The 19,308-nt window shown below is 36.5% G+C and overlaps 2 protein-coding genes across 4 annotated transcripts in view; one reads left to right on the forward strand and one right to left on the reverse strand.

Annotated features, from left to right (window-relative positions):
* Kst (spectrin beta chain, non-erythrocytic 5 kst) overlaps nucleotides 1-6,291 on the forward strand; it is a 62,450-nt gene extending 56,159 nt beyond the window's left edge. For 2 of the 3 annotated variants that reach the window (XM_076324756.1, XM_076324571.1), the window contains exons 19-26: nucleotides 4-782; nucleotides 856-1,224; nucleotides 1,311-1,730; nucleotides 1,849-3,808; nucleotides 3,898-4,035; nucleotides 4,135-4,209; nucleotides 4,496-4,527; nucleotides 4,930-6,291. In XM_076324756.1, coding sequence (XP_076180871.1) covers nucleotides 4-782; nucleotides 856-1,224; nucleotides 1,311-1,730; nucleotides 1,849-3,808; nucleotides 3,898-4,035; nucleotides 4,135-4,209; nucleotides 4,496-4,527; nucleotides 4,930-5,163 — 4,007 coding nt within the window. In that variant the 3' untranslated portion in view covers nucleotides 5,164-6,291. The remainder of the gene's footprint in view (nucleotides 1-3; nucleotides 783-855; nucleotides 1,225-1,310; nucleotides 1,731-1,848; nucleotides 3,809-3,897; nucleotides 4,036-4,134; nucleotides 4,210-4,495; nucleotides 4,528-4,929) is intronic. The other variant, XM_076324673.1, reaches the window with a different exon arrangement.
* Nucleotides 6,292-7,468: 1,177 nt separating this feature from the next.
* LOC143148444 (synaptogenesis protein syg-1) lies at nucleotides 7,469-18,971 on the reverse strand. The gene is made up of 6 exons (XM_076314765.1): nucleotides 18,598-18,971; nucleotides 15,742-15,871; nucleotides 11,512-11,711; nucleotides 10,407-10,727; nucleotides 8,402-8,890; nucleotides 7,469-8,016 (listed from the first exon to the last, which is right to left on the reverse strand). The coding sequence occupies exons 1-6, from the start codon at nucleotides 18,959-18,961 to the stop codon at nucleotides 7,469-7,471; spliced, it is 2,052 nt and encodes a 683-aa protein (XP_076170880.1). The 5' UTR covers nucleotides 18,962-18,971.
* Nucleotides 18,972-19,308: the final 337 nt, after the last annotated feature.

Below are 19,308 nucleotides of genomic sequence, written 5' to 3' on the forward strand. Positions count from 1 at the left end.
TAGGTGAAGCACTTATTGAAGACAATCATTATGCTTCGGATAGTATACAAGAACGCTTAGACGAATTAGAAGCAGAATGGCGTCTACTGCAAGAAACCAGTGAACTAAAGAAGAACAGATTGAACGACGCCTACCAAGCTCTACTATTTGGACGCACTTTGGATGAATTCGAGACATGGATGGACGAAGTGGAAACTCAGTTACAATCAGAAGACCATGGAAAAGACCTGTCTAGCGTAGCCAATTTGTTGAAGAGACACACCAATTTAGAGAATGATGTCCTGGGTCATAACGAGGCCTGTGAATCGATTAAGGAAACAGCAAATAGTTTCCAAAAATCGAATCACTTTATGTGTGATGAGATACAGGAAAGAGCAACAGTTACCATAAACAGGTACCATAGCTTGCAAGAGCCGATGCAAATAAGACGAGACAATTTGGAAGACGCAAAGTTGTTGCATCAGTTTGCAAGAGACGTTGAGGATGAGTTACATTGGTTATCAGAGAAAGAACCGTTGGCTTCTAGCAACGACTTAGGCAGTTCATTGACTACTGTACAGCGATTGCAGAAGAAACATCATGCTCTGGAGGCAGAGCTGATATCCAGAGAGCCTGTGGTGTCGTCTTTGATCAGCAGGGCTACAGTCATGGTGAGAAGTGGGCATTTTGCATCAGAGAAAATTGAGAAGTTGTCACAGGAGTTGCAAGAGAAGCTTTCGCATCTTAGGGATTTAGCTAGTGTGAGGAAGTTGCGCTTACTTGACGCTGTTGAATCACAAATGGTAATTAATTAATTAGGATTAATTGATCAAATCTATCGAGTACATTGGTATTTATAATATTTTCTTCTTTCAGTTTTATGCTGAGGCTGCAGAAACTGAACAATGGATAAAAGAAAAACATCCACAGTCAACATCTATAGATTATGGAAAGGATGAAGATTCTGTTCAATCCTTACTAAAGAAATTGGAAGAGATCGAACGTGATCTATTTAGTTTTGAGAGCACCATTGCAAATCTAAAAAAACTTTCACAAGGATTGATAGACAGGCATCATTTCGATAGCAAGAACATTATGCAAAAACAAACAGAAATTGAGCAGAAATTCAAAGAATTACAGAAATTGAAAGACTATCGATTCCAACGACTTCGAGAAAGCGAGAAGTTCTTCAAATTCATCAGGCAAGCGGATGAGGTTATTGAATGGATTGGAGACCAAACAACAGTAAGTGTTATGTATATTGCAATTAAAGAAAGAAAATAATTTCTTCATCAAGATCAATATTGACAGAAAGAATAAATTTGTTTCAGGTTGCTGCTTCTGAAGATTACGGTCGTGACGTGGAACACGTTGAGCTTCTAATCCAAATATTCGATAACTTTCTCGCAGGCTTGACAACGAGTGAAGGTCGTGTATCGGCAGTCCTCGATGAAGGACAAAAGTTGATGGAAGAGAATAACCCGGAGAAGAGCAAAATATTAATGAAAATTGAAGAAACGAAGCAACAATGGGAGGATTTGAAGGAATTGGCACATGCACGACAAGATGCATTAGCAGGTGCAAAACAGGTGCACATGTTCGGAAGAACTGCAGATGAAACTATCTCGTGGATTCAGGAAAAAGAAACTGCGCTCAGTTCTGACGGTTATGGACATGATCTAGAAACGATTCAAGCTCTAGTGAGAAAACATCAAGGATTTGAAACGGACTTGGGCGCTGTGAAAGAACAGGTATTCTAACAATACACATTATGATGTACTTAATTATAAATAACACCTTGTTCTTGATCTTCATCTTTTTCGAATAATATAACTCTGTAATTAAAGTGCACAATGATTTCATTGTTAGGTCGAGTTGCTGATGGATGAGGCCTCCAGATTGATCGAATTATTCCCGGACGCTCGCATACACATAGACGTGAAACACCAAGAGGCTGAAGCAGCCTGGAACGAGCTATTAGAAAAAGCTGCTCAAAGGCGAAGTAAACTATCGCAAGCAGAACAGTTGCAGTCATATTTAGGCGAGTACAGAGATTTGATATCCTGGATAAACGAAATGGTAGCCAAAGTAACGGCTCCAGATTTAGCCCGCGACGTGCCTGGCGCCGAAGCACTGATATCCAGGCACAGTGAATACAAAGCTGAGATAAAGACGCGCAACGAAGCCTTCGACAAGTTCTATGAGAACGGCCAGGAACTGATAGAGCAAGGTCACTTTTTGGCAAAAGAGATCGAGGACAAGATATCCGTGTTACAATATAGAGAAGAGTTTCTCAAGGATACTTGGGCGGAAAGAATGGACATATATGAGCAGAATCTGGACACACAGCTGTTCAAGCGAGAGGCAGAGACACTGGAAAACTGGATCGTGAGCAGGGAGCCAATGTTGAACGATGGAAAATTGGGTGAGAGTATCTCGCAGGTGGAAGAGTTTATAAGAAAGCACGAGGACTTTGAAAAAACTATTGAAGCGCAAGAAGAAAGATTCAGCGCCCTTAAACGCATAACTATGTTGGAACAAGCCTTCCAGAAACAAAAGCAGGCCGAGATGGCGGCCAGACAAGCGGAGAGAGAAAGAGTAGAACGCGCTCGTCTTGAAGAACGGAAACGTAAAGAGGTGCAAAGGATAACAGAAGAAAGGAAACGTGAAGAAGAACGAAGGCGACTGTTGGATAGTCCTCATCGCAGTGTCCACGATGAAGTCAATGGTACAACCGATGAACACGAGTCTATCAATAAATTATCACCCTTGAAGACTTCGACCACGTCTGATACTTTGGATTCGACGCCAATTCAAAAACCACATGGTATATCTCACGTGTTTGGCGAGAAATTACGAAGAACGACACCTGACATTAAGAGAGCTGAAAGTATGAAGGTCGATACGAAGAAACCGAAGAGGACACCTAGTTTTACGACCAGGAGAAGAACTCAGAGCTTCAGAAAGCTTCAACGAATGGAAAACATGGATGCATTGCCTCCAGTAGAGATTCAAGGTTTGCTCGAAAGGAAACACGAACTGCAAAGTGCTGGCAAGAAGGCAGCCGTGCGTTCATGGAAACAGTATTACACAGTACTGTGCGGGCAACTGTTGTGTTTCTTTAAAGACATAGAAGACTTCTCATTGAGTAAAGCAGCCACTGCTCCCATCACCATTTTTAACGCTATCTGCGAAAAAGCGGACGACTACACGAAGAAAAAGAATGTGTTCAGGTTAAAGTGTACAGACGGGTCAAAATTCCTGTTTCTTGCGCCAAGTCAACAAGAAATGGAAGACTGGGTCAACAAAATATCATTTCATGCCCAGTTACCTCCTAGCTTGCAACTCCTGAGTTATGACGAGTCACAGAAGGAAGGTTTAGAGAGATTGCAGAACGCGTCTGTAGAACACATTGATGACAATCTGTCGACTGGCAGTAGCCACGCTTCAACTCCTGAGCTGGAACGGAAGAATTCTGTGATCAGACGCGACATTCCCAATCAACATTCCTCGAGTAGCGTTCAAATTGAGTTTCTTCAAATGCACAGGCAAAATCAACAGAGACGTGATCCACAGAATAACGCTGAATTCTTAGGGTCTCAAAGATCAGATACGCATCAAACACAAACAGAGTTTCTACAAATGCATCGGCAGCAACAGTTGATGGCGCAGCAGCAACAGTTAATGCAACAGGAACAATTGTCAAGTCAGAGGGACCAGTATCAATCGAATTCAGGGGAGAAGCCACCAATTCCACCGAGAGGAGCACCACCACCTATCCCGATGCGTTCACCGAGTTCAGAAGCTATACCTCAATACCGACGCGAAGGTACGTTAATTTGTTAATATAATAATTTAATTAACATCTATTACTTGAATGAAGCATTCCGAGTAAATGATGCACATATATTCATACAGATGTAGAACATGTACAAGGGAGACCTAACTTCTATCAAACGAGAAGTGCGACATTGAACCATAATGGATCTGGTCAGTACTCATCCGCTACAACTTGGCATAGACAAAGCAGTGCAGATCTCACTTCACAACATCAAGGTATTATAAATACTCTTAAGAGAACACTTTGAACGAGTGTGTGTATGTGTAGACAATCCCTTTTCCATCGAACAATAAAAATTCATCATTATTTTATAGAATTAGCACCTCCCTTGCCATCGAGTGCCCCTCCACCAACCAGAATGGCTCAGTGGAGTGCTCCTCATGATCCCGGTTAGTTGTCAATTGTTTGTGAAGTCTTTTATGTTCAAAATTCTTGCATGTTGCAATTTAATCCCAACACGTTCATCTTTCTCTTCTTGCTTATCCCGGCTTGCATTCCTTAATGTTATGAACTTGAAAAAATGCCTCATACTCTTCTTTTTTTGCACTAACATTATTTTATTTATATACCATACGAGAGTTTGATAATAATATAAAACTTGTTTTACCAATGATAATTTCTATAAAACAAACAAGCAAACATGGAGAGAAAAATGAGTATTGTTTTCTGTTCCAGCTTACGGAAATGTTCCCGTAAATACTAGACAGGTAATTATACTTTTTCAAAACATACACAATAGTCAAATATCTCATAACGCAACCTACAATGTATTTATATTAAGTAATTAATTTGGGTGTTTTGTATGAATTGATTTAGTTCTCAAATAGTCTGAAGATACTATTGGCTTCTTAATAGAAGCACTCATCCTATATAAAATTCCAACGTAGTAATTGGAACTAACTACCTCCTGTACTCTGTCATTGTCTTTTACTTACAAGCTTTCCTTATAATAATCAATACACTTGTTGAGCAAAAGGGTTTAAGATTCTGGTATAAAGTAAACAGGCAACATTATGAAAACTTTTTAAGTTTAATACATATTGCATTACCATTTACTACACATAATTTATGTACAACCCTTATAATTGTTTGTTATATCTCTGTTGTAGGGTATGCAGCAGAATAATTCCTTTACAGGTAGACCAGTGTCTTTGCCGCCATACGTGGCTCCACCTGCTGTACCACAAAACACTCAGAACATGTCAGTGGTAGACGGCAGGAGACCCAGCGAGAGTGGGTCGGAAAGCGAACACAGTATGGGTAGTAGTCGCAAAGATCGCGATTACAAGCGGAGTTCTGTTTTGAGTAATTTGTTTGGTAGACGTAAGAAACCTCAATCGTAACCTTTCGACGGACTGCGTTTACGCTTGCTTGCGTAAATTTTCATGGAACAATGTAGCAAACGATAAATAGTTCCTTTGAATACTTTAGGAAGAACATGTGTATATGCTATCTTTGCTGCATGATACATTAACATCCCCTGTAAATTATATTTATGTACTATACAAGTTTTACTCGGAGTATAAATTTACTTTATTATTTACGTTGTTTGATAATGTGAAACACGTTGAGTTGGTCATGTGGAAGGAGACTATGGACAACATAACATTAATGAACAGAGTACTTGATTCTAATAGTTTAAGAATTTGCGAGAGTTAATAATTCTTTGCATTTCAACCCAGTTATTTAGTTCTGTATTATGTTTTCCAAATTAATAAGGAAACAATACATTGGATACATACATCTCTCTTACTTCAATGAATCTTTGATATTGGGAAACACTTTTACTACAGAATGATAACTTCTAAGAAGTTTTAAAGCATGTTCAACACAAGTATTGAACTTGTTAAAAGTATGTACCTATAATATACCCGATACATTAAGGATCGAGAGAGATTGATACATTAAAGTCTGACAGACAATATGCAAAGAATCATTATAATATAAAGTTTGATTCTGTGGCTTGAAAGAATCTCTTATACAACATACGATTTTCATAGTAACAAAAGTTTCAGAAAGAATTATAAGGTAATAAAAATTGTTGATCTAGTATTACTATGATTGTTAAATCGTTTGATAAATTTCGTTGGATACGTCATAAATATCATATGTTAGAAGGATTATACCTTACACGCGACGATCGTTACTGAATTTATTTAAAGTGTACCTGACTTTAAGAGGAATGTTGAAATGTATGAAGAACATGCAAATGCGTGTACAACGTAAGGTTTAAGTTGTAGATGTCATAATATATGTCGCAAATATTATATATTTGAAAATGCTTGTCCAGGACCAATGATCTTAATGTATTAAAGTACCAGAGATATGTACACATATCATATTTTTGAAGGAAAGCAAGAAAATTATGTAATCTTAAAATTGAGCTATAATTCTTTTTTTATAACGAAATACTAGTATGATGTGTAAAGTGTATTTAATACAATATAAAAATATAATTATTATGTAGGCTTTTCAGTGCTATTCTGTAGTTACATAGTGCAACTCCTTTTTGCGCTAAGGAGACGAAAACCGAGAGCTAAACAAAAAGATTAAATAAATATTAAACAACTTAGAAAATGTGAATGATGTTTCCAAGAACCTGTCGCTTTTATTCAATTTTCACATAAAATAGCGTAAGTATATACGAAGAATTCTTGACTATTAACTCAATTTGTAATACAATGTTATACCTCACATGATACATTTCTGCGTTATTGCACTACTTTTAATATTAAAAAAGTGAGAACATAGTTTACCGTGTTACTAAAATTATTTTACTTAGTAACGAGATCAGCAAGTAAAAGTGTTAAAATATTCAGCAAATTTTGAAAATCCTCAAAGTTTCTTTGTTCTTTTATTTTACACGTAATATACTTTCTACAACAACAATCTTCATAAAAAACATAAGTATATCTAAGTTTAAATGCATTATTACAGCCAATTACTTTACTAATCTTACCATTATTAAATTAAATCATTAATTCTGATTAATTTACCTAATATAATAGAACTTAAAGTGAAACTTAAATGCAACAATAATAGCAACAACAAATAATTCAACTTTCATCTTAAAATTTGTAAACGCCAATTATATAATGATTCATTAGTACGTACGACATTATCACGTCCTTTAGTTTCCCCAAAAAAGGAGTTCTTAGGCAAACTTAAAGTCCAAATTTGTAAGAGTATCTATATCTAGATCTCTGTTCAAAATGAGTCTTTCATATTCAAATATAACTTCACCAAAAGGAGTTCATCCTTCAAATATTATCAATGTTGTACTTTGATTTAATACCAAATAATGGAACGTACTGATCTTGGCACAACACCCAGTTTTAAAAGATGGCGTCTAACAACACACAAAACCAAACACGAGTATGATAAAGTCTATGTATATCCAAATATCTTGATAAATGTCTTTCACAGTCAGATATACATTTACTAAAAAAAGTTCATCTTATAAATATTGAGTCCCTTTGTTAACATTTTATTATATAATACTTTAGTTCAACATCAAACAGCACAATGTGCTGATCTGATTGCAACAATGGACAGTTTTAAAAAGTGTCGTCAAGTCACTCGTACGACGTGAATAAACAGCTCAGTGTCAGTCACCAATGACCGTCATGGCACTGAACACGTTAACAGTCACACAATTGTCGGTGGCTGAAGAACAGCTGGCGCGCGTCTGACTTTCAAAGCTTCTGGACTCATGGCGCGCACTTGCTTCGTGATCTGGTCATAGTCGTACGTGACGGCCAGTCCACCCTCTGAGCTCGTTTTCCTGGTATAGCCTTTACCTTGAGACGAGTTCACAGTTTTTTGTCTGTCGACGGTCGCTGTATTACTGTAAAACGCGTCCGCCGCTATACTACCCTCTTCTTCTTCTCTACGGTAACGTCGGCTCTTGAGCCTCAATACCGAGTACACGGCAAGAGATATCAGGAGTAAGAGAAACAGCAAACCCACAGCAGCAGCCGCTGCTATTACTCTCATTTCCGTTGGGTCACGGATGAGTAATTTAACGTTGGTCGAGTCCCTTCCCTTCTCACTCTCCACTAGGAGAGTGTATATTCTCGCGTCTTCTTTCTGCAAATCCTTGATCACCAGTTTCGCCCAGTAGCAGTTCGTTATCATCTCGTTCTCCTTAATGTGCTCTAAAGGCACTGCCTCGTACTTTGGATGAATACTTTCACCTGAACAGAAAGTGAACAGCTTAATTATTGATTATTAATCGTGCACAGTCGAATGATAAATATTTATAACTATTATGTGGGCTCATAGAAGAATTTATACAGAGAGTGTTTTATTTAATCTTTGAATAGAAAATATGTTGAGTTGAGAAACTTGAATGGAGGTTGAAAAGGTCTATGTCTTTGTTGAAATAGTTGGTGAAGGAGGGTTAATTTAGTTAATAAAGTTGTTTGTTAACACTTGAAAATTCGAGAACAAACTGAAAAGTAAACAAAGTTCCATTATAAACAATTGCTACATCCAACTAAACATAGTGCTTCAAAAATCCAACATCTCGTTTTAATTCTATCCTATCGGTTAAAGATTAATTTAACATACTATTCGTACCAGCCCTGATATGAGAACTTCCCCATTGCCAAGCAACGAGCTTTGGCGGTGGTCTTGAACAGAAACGTGACTTCAAAATGTGTTCAGATTCTCCAGCCCAACCTAACGACTCGTAGAAACCTTTTCCTCCGGACGAAGGTCTTGCCTGTATCTCAGGTGGTCCTGTTACATGAAGTACATAACGTGCCTCGCTCGGCATTTCTCTTCGCACTCCGTTGATCACGTTGAAAGCTACGCATCGATATTCCCCTTCGTCGGACCACATGACATTCTCCAAACGTAAACGTTTACCACCGTCCTTGTTCTGAAGGGAATTCTCAATGGTTTCCGTCACGCCACCGCGAAGATGTATCCATCTGTATTGAGCCGGTGGGTTTGCCTCGAAGTCAACACACTCGAAAGGATCCAAGCTAGTGCTTAGTAGAGTCGTTTCCTCGAATTTCTGCGCCGTATCGTTACTGATGCCGTCTTCCCTGAGTTTGGGACCATCTAAAGAAAAAAGAAGCGAGCGTTTATGAACCTTATTATAAGTAAAATAAACCCAAAAGTCAATTGGTAATTTCTTTTTATTTACTTTGTTATTTAGAGTTTCATAAATAACTATAGCATTGATATAAATACCGCTACATATTAACCATACTATTATAACAATGTATCGCATTCAACTAGTTGAAGATTGAGAGAATTTGTCACTCTGTTGCTAAATAAGAGTGGGTTAAGTCAAATAATTTGCAAATTTGAGTTAACTTTATATTTTCAAAATGGAGTAAAATTTATTTGCACATCGTATTTTCAAAGTTTCGTGTATTTAAGTTTATAGAGAATTAATATAATAAAGTATTCAATGAGAGAAATATTGATAAAAAATAATAAATTCTGTTTCGGTAAAAGTAAACGAAAACCTAACTTTCTCAAAAATATTTTTTCTTACAAGTAGGTATCATGATAACTAATCAAGGATAATTTGATATCTTCAAAGACCACGTGTAACATTACTTCCTTCTGTTATTCTCTCTGAAAAGTAAATATCATAGTAAAAGTTGAGTTACTTGCAAGAACATAATACACTCTGGGTTAAAAATACAATGATGTTGCCATAAATGTGGTACAAAATTCTAGTCAAAAAGAAAGTCAATTAACTTGATGTGTATTATGAAAGGAAAATTAATTGCCCTAATATATTGCATGTATTTAACAACGCAACACTAATGACAAATTGATAACTTTATCAAAGACTACATTTAACTATACTTCCGTCTGTTCCTCTTTCTTAAAAGTAGATATCATGGTAAAAGCTAAACTACTTACAGGAGCATAATACATTCAGAGGTAAAAATATGTTTATGTTACCATAAATTTAGCACACGATTTTTTTTACAAAGGGAAAGTCTATTAACCTGAATTCTACTGCAAAATAAAAGTCAATTAACCTACATTATATATATCTCTAATAACACAACACTAAAGATAAATTAACGTATTTATCAATGATCACAACTGCCACTATTTCCTCCTGCTAAACTTTCTCAGGAGACATTATGCTAGCAATTGGACTACTTGCAGAAGCATAGTAAGTACATCCTAAGTTACAAATTTAGTTGAATTGTCGTCAATTAGATCCTAAATTCTACTACAAAGGGAAAGTCAGTCAACCTACATTACATGCCTCTAATAACAGAGTGCTAAGTACAAATTGATACGTTCAATGACCACATGTGCCACTACCTCCTTCTGTTATTCTTTCACAGGCGGTGACATTATGGCAGCAGTTGGACTACTTACAAGAGTATAATACATCCACGGTTACAAATTTAGTTGCATCGTCATCAATTAAATTCTGAATTCTACTACATAGGGAAAGTCAATTAACCATCACATGCTTCTAATAACAGAGTGCCAAGTACAAATTGATGTATTTATCAATGACCATAGTGCCATTACTTCCTCTCGATGTTCTTCCTTAAAAGTAGACATCACGGTAAAAGTCGAACTACTTGCTACGAACATTGTACGTCGAGCCTGTAGTTAGCCGGAGCGCTTTCACCGATAACGTTGACCGCCTTGCAAGAATAGAGACCAGCGTCGTTTCTCTTGACCGGCTCGAATCTCAGCTCGGATCCCGTCTGTGTGCCGTTCTGCTGCGTTCTGTTTAGCATCAACGGAACGACGTTGCTCGTCACAGTGATGGAAGCTGAATCCTTGAACCACTTGATCGTTCCGCTGGGATTGGCATCCGCGAAGCATTTCAGGCTCATAAAGCTCGCCGAATCCTCGAGGGTTGCCACCAGCAGTCGTGGTTTCGTCTCGAGCCTCACCTCGGGTGAATCTGAAATTCGTGAGACCGTCAGTCAACGAACAGAATACGGTTTTTCCACACGGTATGTAATACTCCGTCTATTATTTTGCAGAAGACCGTTCTGAGCCGGTAATTGCGCACCGTAAAAGCTGAAATCTCGAGAATGGATTCGCGTTAATCGCGGCTAGCTAAGTAGAACGGAATAGCAAAATATTCTGAGTGGAAACTGACCAGTGCCAGATTTTCGTCTAAATTTAATCCGTGGAAACCTATTCGAACCTAACGGCGGATCGTTCGTTTTAAGAACTATCCAAGTCTAATACCGTAACGAGAGCTACTATATTTTATTAAATTATTTGTGCAACCGGGGAGAAAGTATTTCATCCTTACAATTATGGCCGGTAAAGAATTACTTCACTTGCAAGATCTGTAAGTTTCAGGTCTCAGTGTATTTCTCCCTACTATCCAGAACTAGATGTTTGGAGAGAATTTTACTTGGATATAATTTACAAGAGGTTTCCAAGAATTTACACAAGAATAACTGCTTCTAATGAGAAATATGAGATCGTTATCAAGCTCTTGAGGAACAAACTCGATGGAATTGAATCGAACATCCAAGGAACACCTTGAAGAGTTTCTGTGAACATAGTGTAAGAAACAACAGTCGGTCAATATGATAATTTCTCAAAATTCAAAGTGATCAGAGTTGACGCAATGGGGAAGCGAGTGGTGGCTATTACAAATTCACTCTTTCGTTAAACTGCTCGAATGGACGTTTCACTATGTTATAAAAAAGCGTACGAGATATACATACAATGCACATCCAGTCGTGTTTCCGCAGAAGCTGGAACGAGGCTGGATGGATGCATCGTGATACACCGAATCGGCAGACCATGGGTTTCCCTTTGTCCACGGACACGTAGAAGACTGTGTGCCGCCCACGTTTTTGGGCTGTCCACTTCTGTTGCGTTTGTCTGCTCCCTCAGAGGCTCCACCTCGTCTCCTCCTATGTACCTGATACAAAAGCAAATGATGAAACGGTGCTGGTGCACAGAACATGCAAACGTTATAAATTTAGCAAAGATAAAAAATCTTTGAGAGACTTGTGCTTTTCACATTCAGATTCAGATTGGAAGATACTTTTACTTAATTTAATTTCAATGCTCAAAGATCTGCGATGCATCGTTGAATTTAAGAAATGATTACTCGAAGTAGAGTAGATGATCAAATTATTATGAACACTTTGAAACTACTACTTATTTGAAGTTTGGTCAAGAATGGTGTTGAGAATGCACTTAATTCATGGTAACATCGTATAACTATTGTAATGCTTTTACGATCAAAAATATATACAGATGTCAATATTTGGTCACAACACTTTTCTCATCTGTAATTGCCCGAGTTTGTCTTTTAATATTTTCTTAACAGGTTTAGTACCATATGAATATAACTTTCTCGGTCAATTCAGGTTTATTGCATATAATTGCAAATTTTAAAACCAAAGTATCTCTTTAACAGCATTTTCAATTCCATTCTTAACAAAATTTCAAATAGGTAGTAGTTTTAAAGGATTCATAATAATTTGATCACCCACTGTAAATAATACCAGAGAGAGAAGAGAAAGTACGTGTCAATATCATCATTGTCTTCGCATTGCTCTTTATACAGCTCCTTCTCGAAGAGATTCGTCAGTTAAGTTAATCACAATGTTGAAAAATCTATAATATGCTATAATTTAAACATTGGTACCAATTCTTGGTAACTAAATGAATCCCTACATCACATTCTCGTTCATAGCTATAAATATACATTAAAGTATAAATTGTGCCCACAAAGTGTGTAATATTGTTGAACACTTTCTGTAACATTATAACAGTAATGGTATCACTTTTGTATTTATGAATACTAAAAGAACTTAACATATTCCAACATCAGACCACGAACTATATTCTGTAAAAAGACTTTTAAAAGAAAAAGTGAGGATCCGATCAGTCGGAATTCTAAATCTTTTTATAATTCTTCAGTAAACAAATATATTAAAGATCGTAAATGGGAGTGACATCAATGCTGGCACAGAAAAATAATCTTGAATATTAAATGATCCTTATTGCAAAATTGACGAGAAAAATCGGTACAAGTTCTACAAATTTGTCACAATTTGAAACAAAAATTTTCTTCAACGATTCGTGCATTCTGGGCACTAACAATTGGGTTGTCCATATATAAAAGAAGCGCAATTTGGAGTCTCAATTTTGCATAAACGATTTACTCAACTAACCGTTACACTCATGTTTCCGGAAAGTTGTTCAGCAACTTCCCACAAACGCCGATATTCAAGGTTTATACCCTTTCTAGAGTGATTCACGGGGAGACTATGCTCGCGGCCAGTTTCACCGCTTCCACAGCCGCAATCTGCATAATTATGCTTGGCACTGCATCTTCCGAGTAACGGAGGACGAAAAAACGACGAATAAAACAGCGAACTATTTAGAGACACCGTGCCTATTAAAGGCCGTAAAAGAGTCGATAGAACCTTCCTCCGTTACAATACTTAGTATAATTCTTGCAAACGCGAGGCAAAGTGTGAAATTAGGAACCGTTCTCGTCTTGTTCCATATTCCATTTGTTTCACGTGGAAAACATTCTTCGTGAAATGTGCATCGCGATTTGGCAATGTTCAAGTGAATTTCGCCATATTCCTGCGGAGTTTGAGTCGTTCTTGTGCAGGCATTGATGTCACAGAACTTTACACAGAAAAAGCGTACAACTTCGTGTAAAAATGTTCAATTAATTTGAATAAAAATTCAAAGGTGAATTTACCTTTTCAAGGGGTGAATTATTTTATTTGGAATAATATTGGGCCATAAGTAACTATGAATTTTGTGACGATGTTGTATTATTATGTTATGGGAAAATTAAGTTACGAATGTTTACTCGCAATTTTAGCGGTTATTTAACCACTTTACAATATTTAAAATGATGTAAATATTAAACTAATATGTGTCAACATCTACAAAAAAATTAAAATTAAAATATTTCATTTTTCATTTAACAATCTCCCAAGTGGGTATTTCTTCTATGTCTTTTAGAAACTTTTTAAAGCACAAATTAAGCAAGTATAAGAATTATAATTTATACAGACGTTTTATTTTGTATAATATATTACAACGCAATTGAGCATTTAATTGTACGTAATAGGAAACACTTGTGCAACGGTACTAGTTATATTTCGTTTCTATTGTTTTTTGCAGCAACTTTCATTCGGAGGAATGCTGGCCACAGCTGTCATTGTATTATTGAGTTTCATTGGCGATTGGCACCGTTTTGACTCTACTGACCAATATTTGTGTAAATAAAAATATAGTATCAGAGGATAGATTGAAAAAAGTTTAGATCAATACAGTTCAGCTACCAAAAGTGTTCATGAACCAACAAATATCACTTATTGAAAGCACACACAGATTAACAGTTCAAGATCTCTGTTGTTAAAACAGTTCACAGATCATCAGAGTTTGGCTACCAAAAATGTTTATAAACCAGCAATGGCTGCTCATTAAAAATACTCATAATTTCAATCAACGTTATTAAAATTGTTCATAGACCAAGAAATATCACTTACTGAAAGTACACACAGATTAACAGTTCAAGATCTCTGTTGTTAAAACAGTTCACAGATCATTAGGGTTTGACTACCAAAAATGTTTATAAACCAACAATGGCTGCTCATTAAAAATATACACAATTTCAATCAACGTTAATAAAATTGTTCATAGACCAAGAAATATCACTTACTGAAAGCACACACAGATTAACAGTTCAAGATCTCTATTGTTAAAAAAGTTCACAGATCATCAGAGTTTGGCTACCAAAACTGTTTATAAACCAACAATGGCTGCTCATTAAAAATACTCATAATTTCAATCAACGTTATTAAAATTGTTCATAGATCCAAATACATCTAGTTACAATTATTATGTTTATAGTAACAAGTATTCGGCAACAAAACATGTTTCTGTCTCCGTAGATTCTCTCCTCTCTTTGAAACATGAAAACCATGGTTCACAAAGGCCAGTCGAAGCAAGAACCTATAACACGGTGTTTATGCAGCCGAGAACTTTGCGAGCAGCGTCTTTTTCGTTTCATGGTCTAGCGACCAGCCAGCCGCGCCTCATCTAAATTCTTCTAACATAAAACTCGGTCTGGTCTGATCATCACCTTCGCATGAGTAGTGTTACAATTTTCATGGACACCGGTACAATGTTCATGGTTATGTGCGTACACGTTACGGCGTGTAAACATAGCTTCCCTCGTGCCCTAATCGGACTTTCAAATTTCAAATTAGAGACAGCAAGATATAGAGAGTAATTTTTTTCTTATTTTAAGCCACTTATTCTACTACGTTTCCAACAATTTGTTAGAAATGCTGCAAGTACCGAAATAACGTTTATCTTCTTCTCTAAGATTGACAGAGATGTCGAGGTACCATTGTCTTAGAATATCATTGCTATAGATAGTTAATCGGTATTTAGAAAGCGCGAACAATTCAAGTAAAAGAGGAAGTGGTAAAAAACTGCAGTGACAGATTTCGTTACCAATTGACCGTGAATTATGTCTAAAATGTACTTTCATTTTTCACAGAATTTCCACTCCCTGCCTTAAGTTTCGACAAAGAATATTTCTTATTTATCTTTTAAATTTTATTCCAAAATTGTATTCAATTAATTCATGATAAATATAAACAGCGTTAATAAATCAACTTAAAAACGATTAATTGAACAATTAACTGGATCAAATTAATCGATCAAGTTCAATTTCATTTCATAAACCTAAATGGTAACTTCACTTATACGTTGCCACCAATAGGTAACTCATTTCACTTAATATTGTATTTTAGAGTTCTGTTATTGCTTTGGGGACCTTTTTCTCTACGAATTAAATAATCATGCAGCTTTTTTGATTTGGTTGGTGTCTGTAACCAATGCGAGAATGCATTAGTCGGGGTGCATTATTTTACCCTTTCAGGAAGCTAATTGACATGGCTTACCACTTTATGAGCGCTGGCGGATTTCCATATCTTGATACACAGGAAATGGTAACTTCCTGACCCTCCCTTAAAGTTAGGGCAGTGGTTAAAATAGTTCCCCCGTACTCCAACCGTGGCTTCCGGGGTTTCACTGAAATCCGTAACGCAACAGGGGATTCAACGATTAGATAGACCTACTAAACATTTGCAACAATAAACACTTTACATAAAATATACAATGTTAGTACATTGAATTGGCATCCATCGTTACTTAAACAGGATGTCGTGCTCGTTTTCATTGAAATGTATTGGAGGTAACTTAATTTCCAAACTCAACGATCTACGGTGTAAAATTAAAAAAAACGTCTACGAAACGGAAAATAATTCTAGAAAGTTTAATTGTATTTACATAAAAATTAATTAATCTCGATCAATCGATCGCATTCGTATACAGCACTTTTCTCCTCTCCTGTTGGGAATCGAAGTGACATGAACGCTTGCACAAAAACGACGTTTTTGTCATTATTGAACCAATAGGTTGTTCGATAAGTTTTATCGAACGACAAAACTTATTGAACAACCTAGTACTATATATTTGATCGAACGACAAAACTTATCGAACAATTAGTCAGGGTGCAAGTTTTATCGAACGACAAAACTTATTGAACAATTAGTCAGGATGCAAGTTTTATCGAACGACGAAACTTATTGAACAATTAGTCAGGGTGAAAGTTTTATCGAACGACAAAATTTATTGAACAATTAGTCAGGGTGCAAGTTTTACCGAACAATAAAACTTATTGAACCTAGTATACTAGACGTATCTGAATTAATTTCCAAACTCAAACATCAATGGTGAATAATTACAAAAGATCTCTGAGACTAATTCTAGAAAGCTTAATCGTGTTTACACAAAAATTAATTAATCTCCAGTCATAAATTACACCTGTACACGACTGATTTTCTTTCCTCCTATTGGGAGTCATAGTGATACGAACGCCTGCACAAGAAAGACTGTTCTATCTATTATATCCTATTTGACATAGTGTTAGAAGGGATAGACTTCATTATCACTCAACCGTAACTTTTACCATTTTATTCTACTTTCAACAAAACAGTCAAATTTTAATCTCAATAATATATATTGACATCTATACTTTCAGCATAGAATGCACACAACTGTTCAATCAATATATTAATAGCGAATAAAATATTGTATGTAGTTTAACGAATAGGTACAATGACTCATTAAGTGATTCATATCGCTCTAATTTCTTTCTCAAAATGATAATTAATCATTGGCCATTGAATTTAGTTTCCAGTAGTTCCTTCAAACACAATGTATAAAAATTAATTATTTTACCGTTTAATGTCACTTCGCTCAATACTGCAACGATTCATTCTTACCGAAAATAATCGATACTTTTGTGTAACTCGTTTTGCAACCGTACTGGGAGTTTGTTCGAGGATACTCAGTCCGAGAGGTTAATTCGCCAGAAAATTTTCGTCGTTGCAAAAATCTCTCCGCGAATGAGAAAAGTAGAACGGAACGAGCTGTTTCGCGGTGATTGCGTTGCGTCACATTGCGCCTGCGTTTAGCGAATTTCAAGCTACTACCCCCTATAAAACCTGCATTGTTCCATTGAAGAGGCATCAGGATCTGATTATGTACATGATTCGAGGTGGATCGCCGTCAAGGAAAGTGATTTTTCCGCAGTGATGTAAAAACTCACCGTTCCGTTAAAACTAAGTACAGTATTTAACGCTTTAATGTCTCGTGAAACGTTATAGGAACTGTTATGCGAGCACGGTGGATTCCTTAATTGCAAATTTAGAAGTTACATCGGCGCTCGTTTCGTTCGAACTGGGAGCTTCGCTAGCAATTGTTCAAATTGATTTACCACCGTTTTAAAATTTGCCTGTTTAAATTTTACGTTGGTTAACTTCGTTTTTCGTTTTTTTGAAGAAATTTTTTAAATAATTGCCCACTTTGGCAGAAGATAACAGTACATTCTAAGATTTAGTTAATTTGTATATATATTATTTAAATTGTATCTTTGAATAGGTCTCTTGGAAGACGTATTAAGAAATATTAACAAACGTTAACCTATTGAAATATTTATAACTGAACGAATTATTGAGAACCTTTGCCATTAACAATTATCCACGTTAAGTAAATATTTGTACAATAGATAAGCAGTAATATTAGATTTAGAAATTAAATTAAGTCCAATAATCTCCATTTCTAATACTTCGAGCTACAGCAGTCAAAAGTAGGACCTTCGCCAGATATCTGGCAATCTGTTTCATTTTTTCTTTTCTTTTTTTTTTGACCGTTTTAAGCCGGTAAGATCACACACAGAGGCACTAGTATCGAATATCCACCTCAAGTGGCTATAAAAATGCTTCGACCGATACAGGTCCAAGAAATCTAGTCAGCAGCACTATACCACACAGTAACAAGTTTTTATAATATATCTGGAAAATATCTCTGCTGTTAATCCTAGTCAGCAATGAGAATATATAGATATATGTATACATGGGCCTAACAGTTTTTCAAGAGCGTTTAGGTAATTATCAGGAGAGTTACAGAAAGAGTTATTTCTTCGGTATAATAAAATATCCTATATGAATTATTGTCCACAATCGTAATCGACTAATATCGAAATAATACTTTTCTCTGATTTTCAAATCGTCATAACCTCAAGTATCGATAACGATCTATATAAAGGCTTTGATAGGTTAAAATTTACAAGAATAATAATTATAGGCTACCATCTGGTGGCGAGTAGACGAAGCGCCGCCGCGTGACATTGCTCACTTACAAAGTTAAAATTCATTTACTCTCACGCGTTCGAATACTAAAAATAATCTCACCTCTGACCAACAGACGCGACGGCAAAGAGGTTAACGCATCCTGTCGTGTGAAATCACCCGACGTGACTTGACACTCCCAGTGGCCGTCGTCGAAATCGAGGGAGGCTCTCCTGATAAGCAGGGTGCAATCGCTGCCACGACCACTGGCCCATTCGTACTTGTCCGGATGCAAGCCCACCGGTTTCCTGTCTTTCTGCCAGATGCACTGGCCACGTTTGTCCTGCACCCTGCACCGTAACTGCACATCGTCGCCAGACGAGACTTCCTGATACAACGCTGGAGTTTCAGCGAACCTTTGTTCGCCGATAGTGGGGCTCACGATCACAACTAAGAGCGAAATTATTCGAAAACGAATAAACTTCATTTTGGTGCTCGTTACTTTAATTTAAACTTCGAATATTCTCGATAATTTCATTCGTTGTATCTCCTATTATCGTTATCCATGAAATAAAATTTTGTTTACAGTTTGTAGAACTTATCTCGATGTATTATAATCTACATATCTTGCGCGGTTTTATCCAGTTTATAAAATAGACAAATTTCGATCGGTCGTTACATCGATCGACGTGATTGTAGCAATTTGACGCCAAATAAACACGGTAATGGTCGCCGTTTTAAATTCCAGAAGGATCTAATCTCGTCACATTTCTAATATTTTCGCTTCTAATGAGAAACTCGTTTAATTTAAAATACTTTCACTGCAAACATTGT

This window comes from Ptiloglossa arizonensis, chromosome 1 (genome assembly GCF_051014685.1).
Source record: "Ptiloglossa arizonensis isolate GNS036 chromosome 1, iyPtiAriz1_principal, whole genome shotgun sequence".
Classification (NCBI taxonomy): Eukaryota; Metazoa; Arthropoda; class Insecta; order Hymenoptera; family Colletidae; genus Ptiloglossa; species Ptiloglossa arizonensis.

Bases quoted from the DNA above. Each gene is read 5' to 3' on its own strand.
- LOC143148444 (XM_076314765.1), bottom strand. From the start codon at position 18,961: ATGAAGTTTATTCGTTTTCGAATAATTTCGCTCTTAGTTGTGATCGTG. The intron at 10,728-11,511 runs GTATGTATATCT...CACGAATTTCAG, and splicing joins AACACGACTGGATGTGCATT to ATTCACCCGAGGTGAGGCTC. The intron at 8,017-8,401 runs GTACGAATAGTA...CTTTCTGTTCAG, and splicing joins AAGTTCTCATATCAGGGCTG to GTGAAAGTATTCATCCAAAG.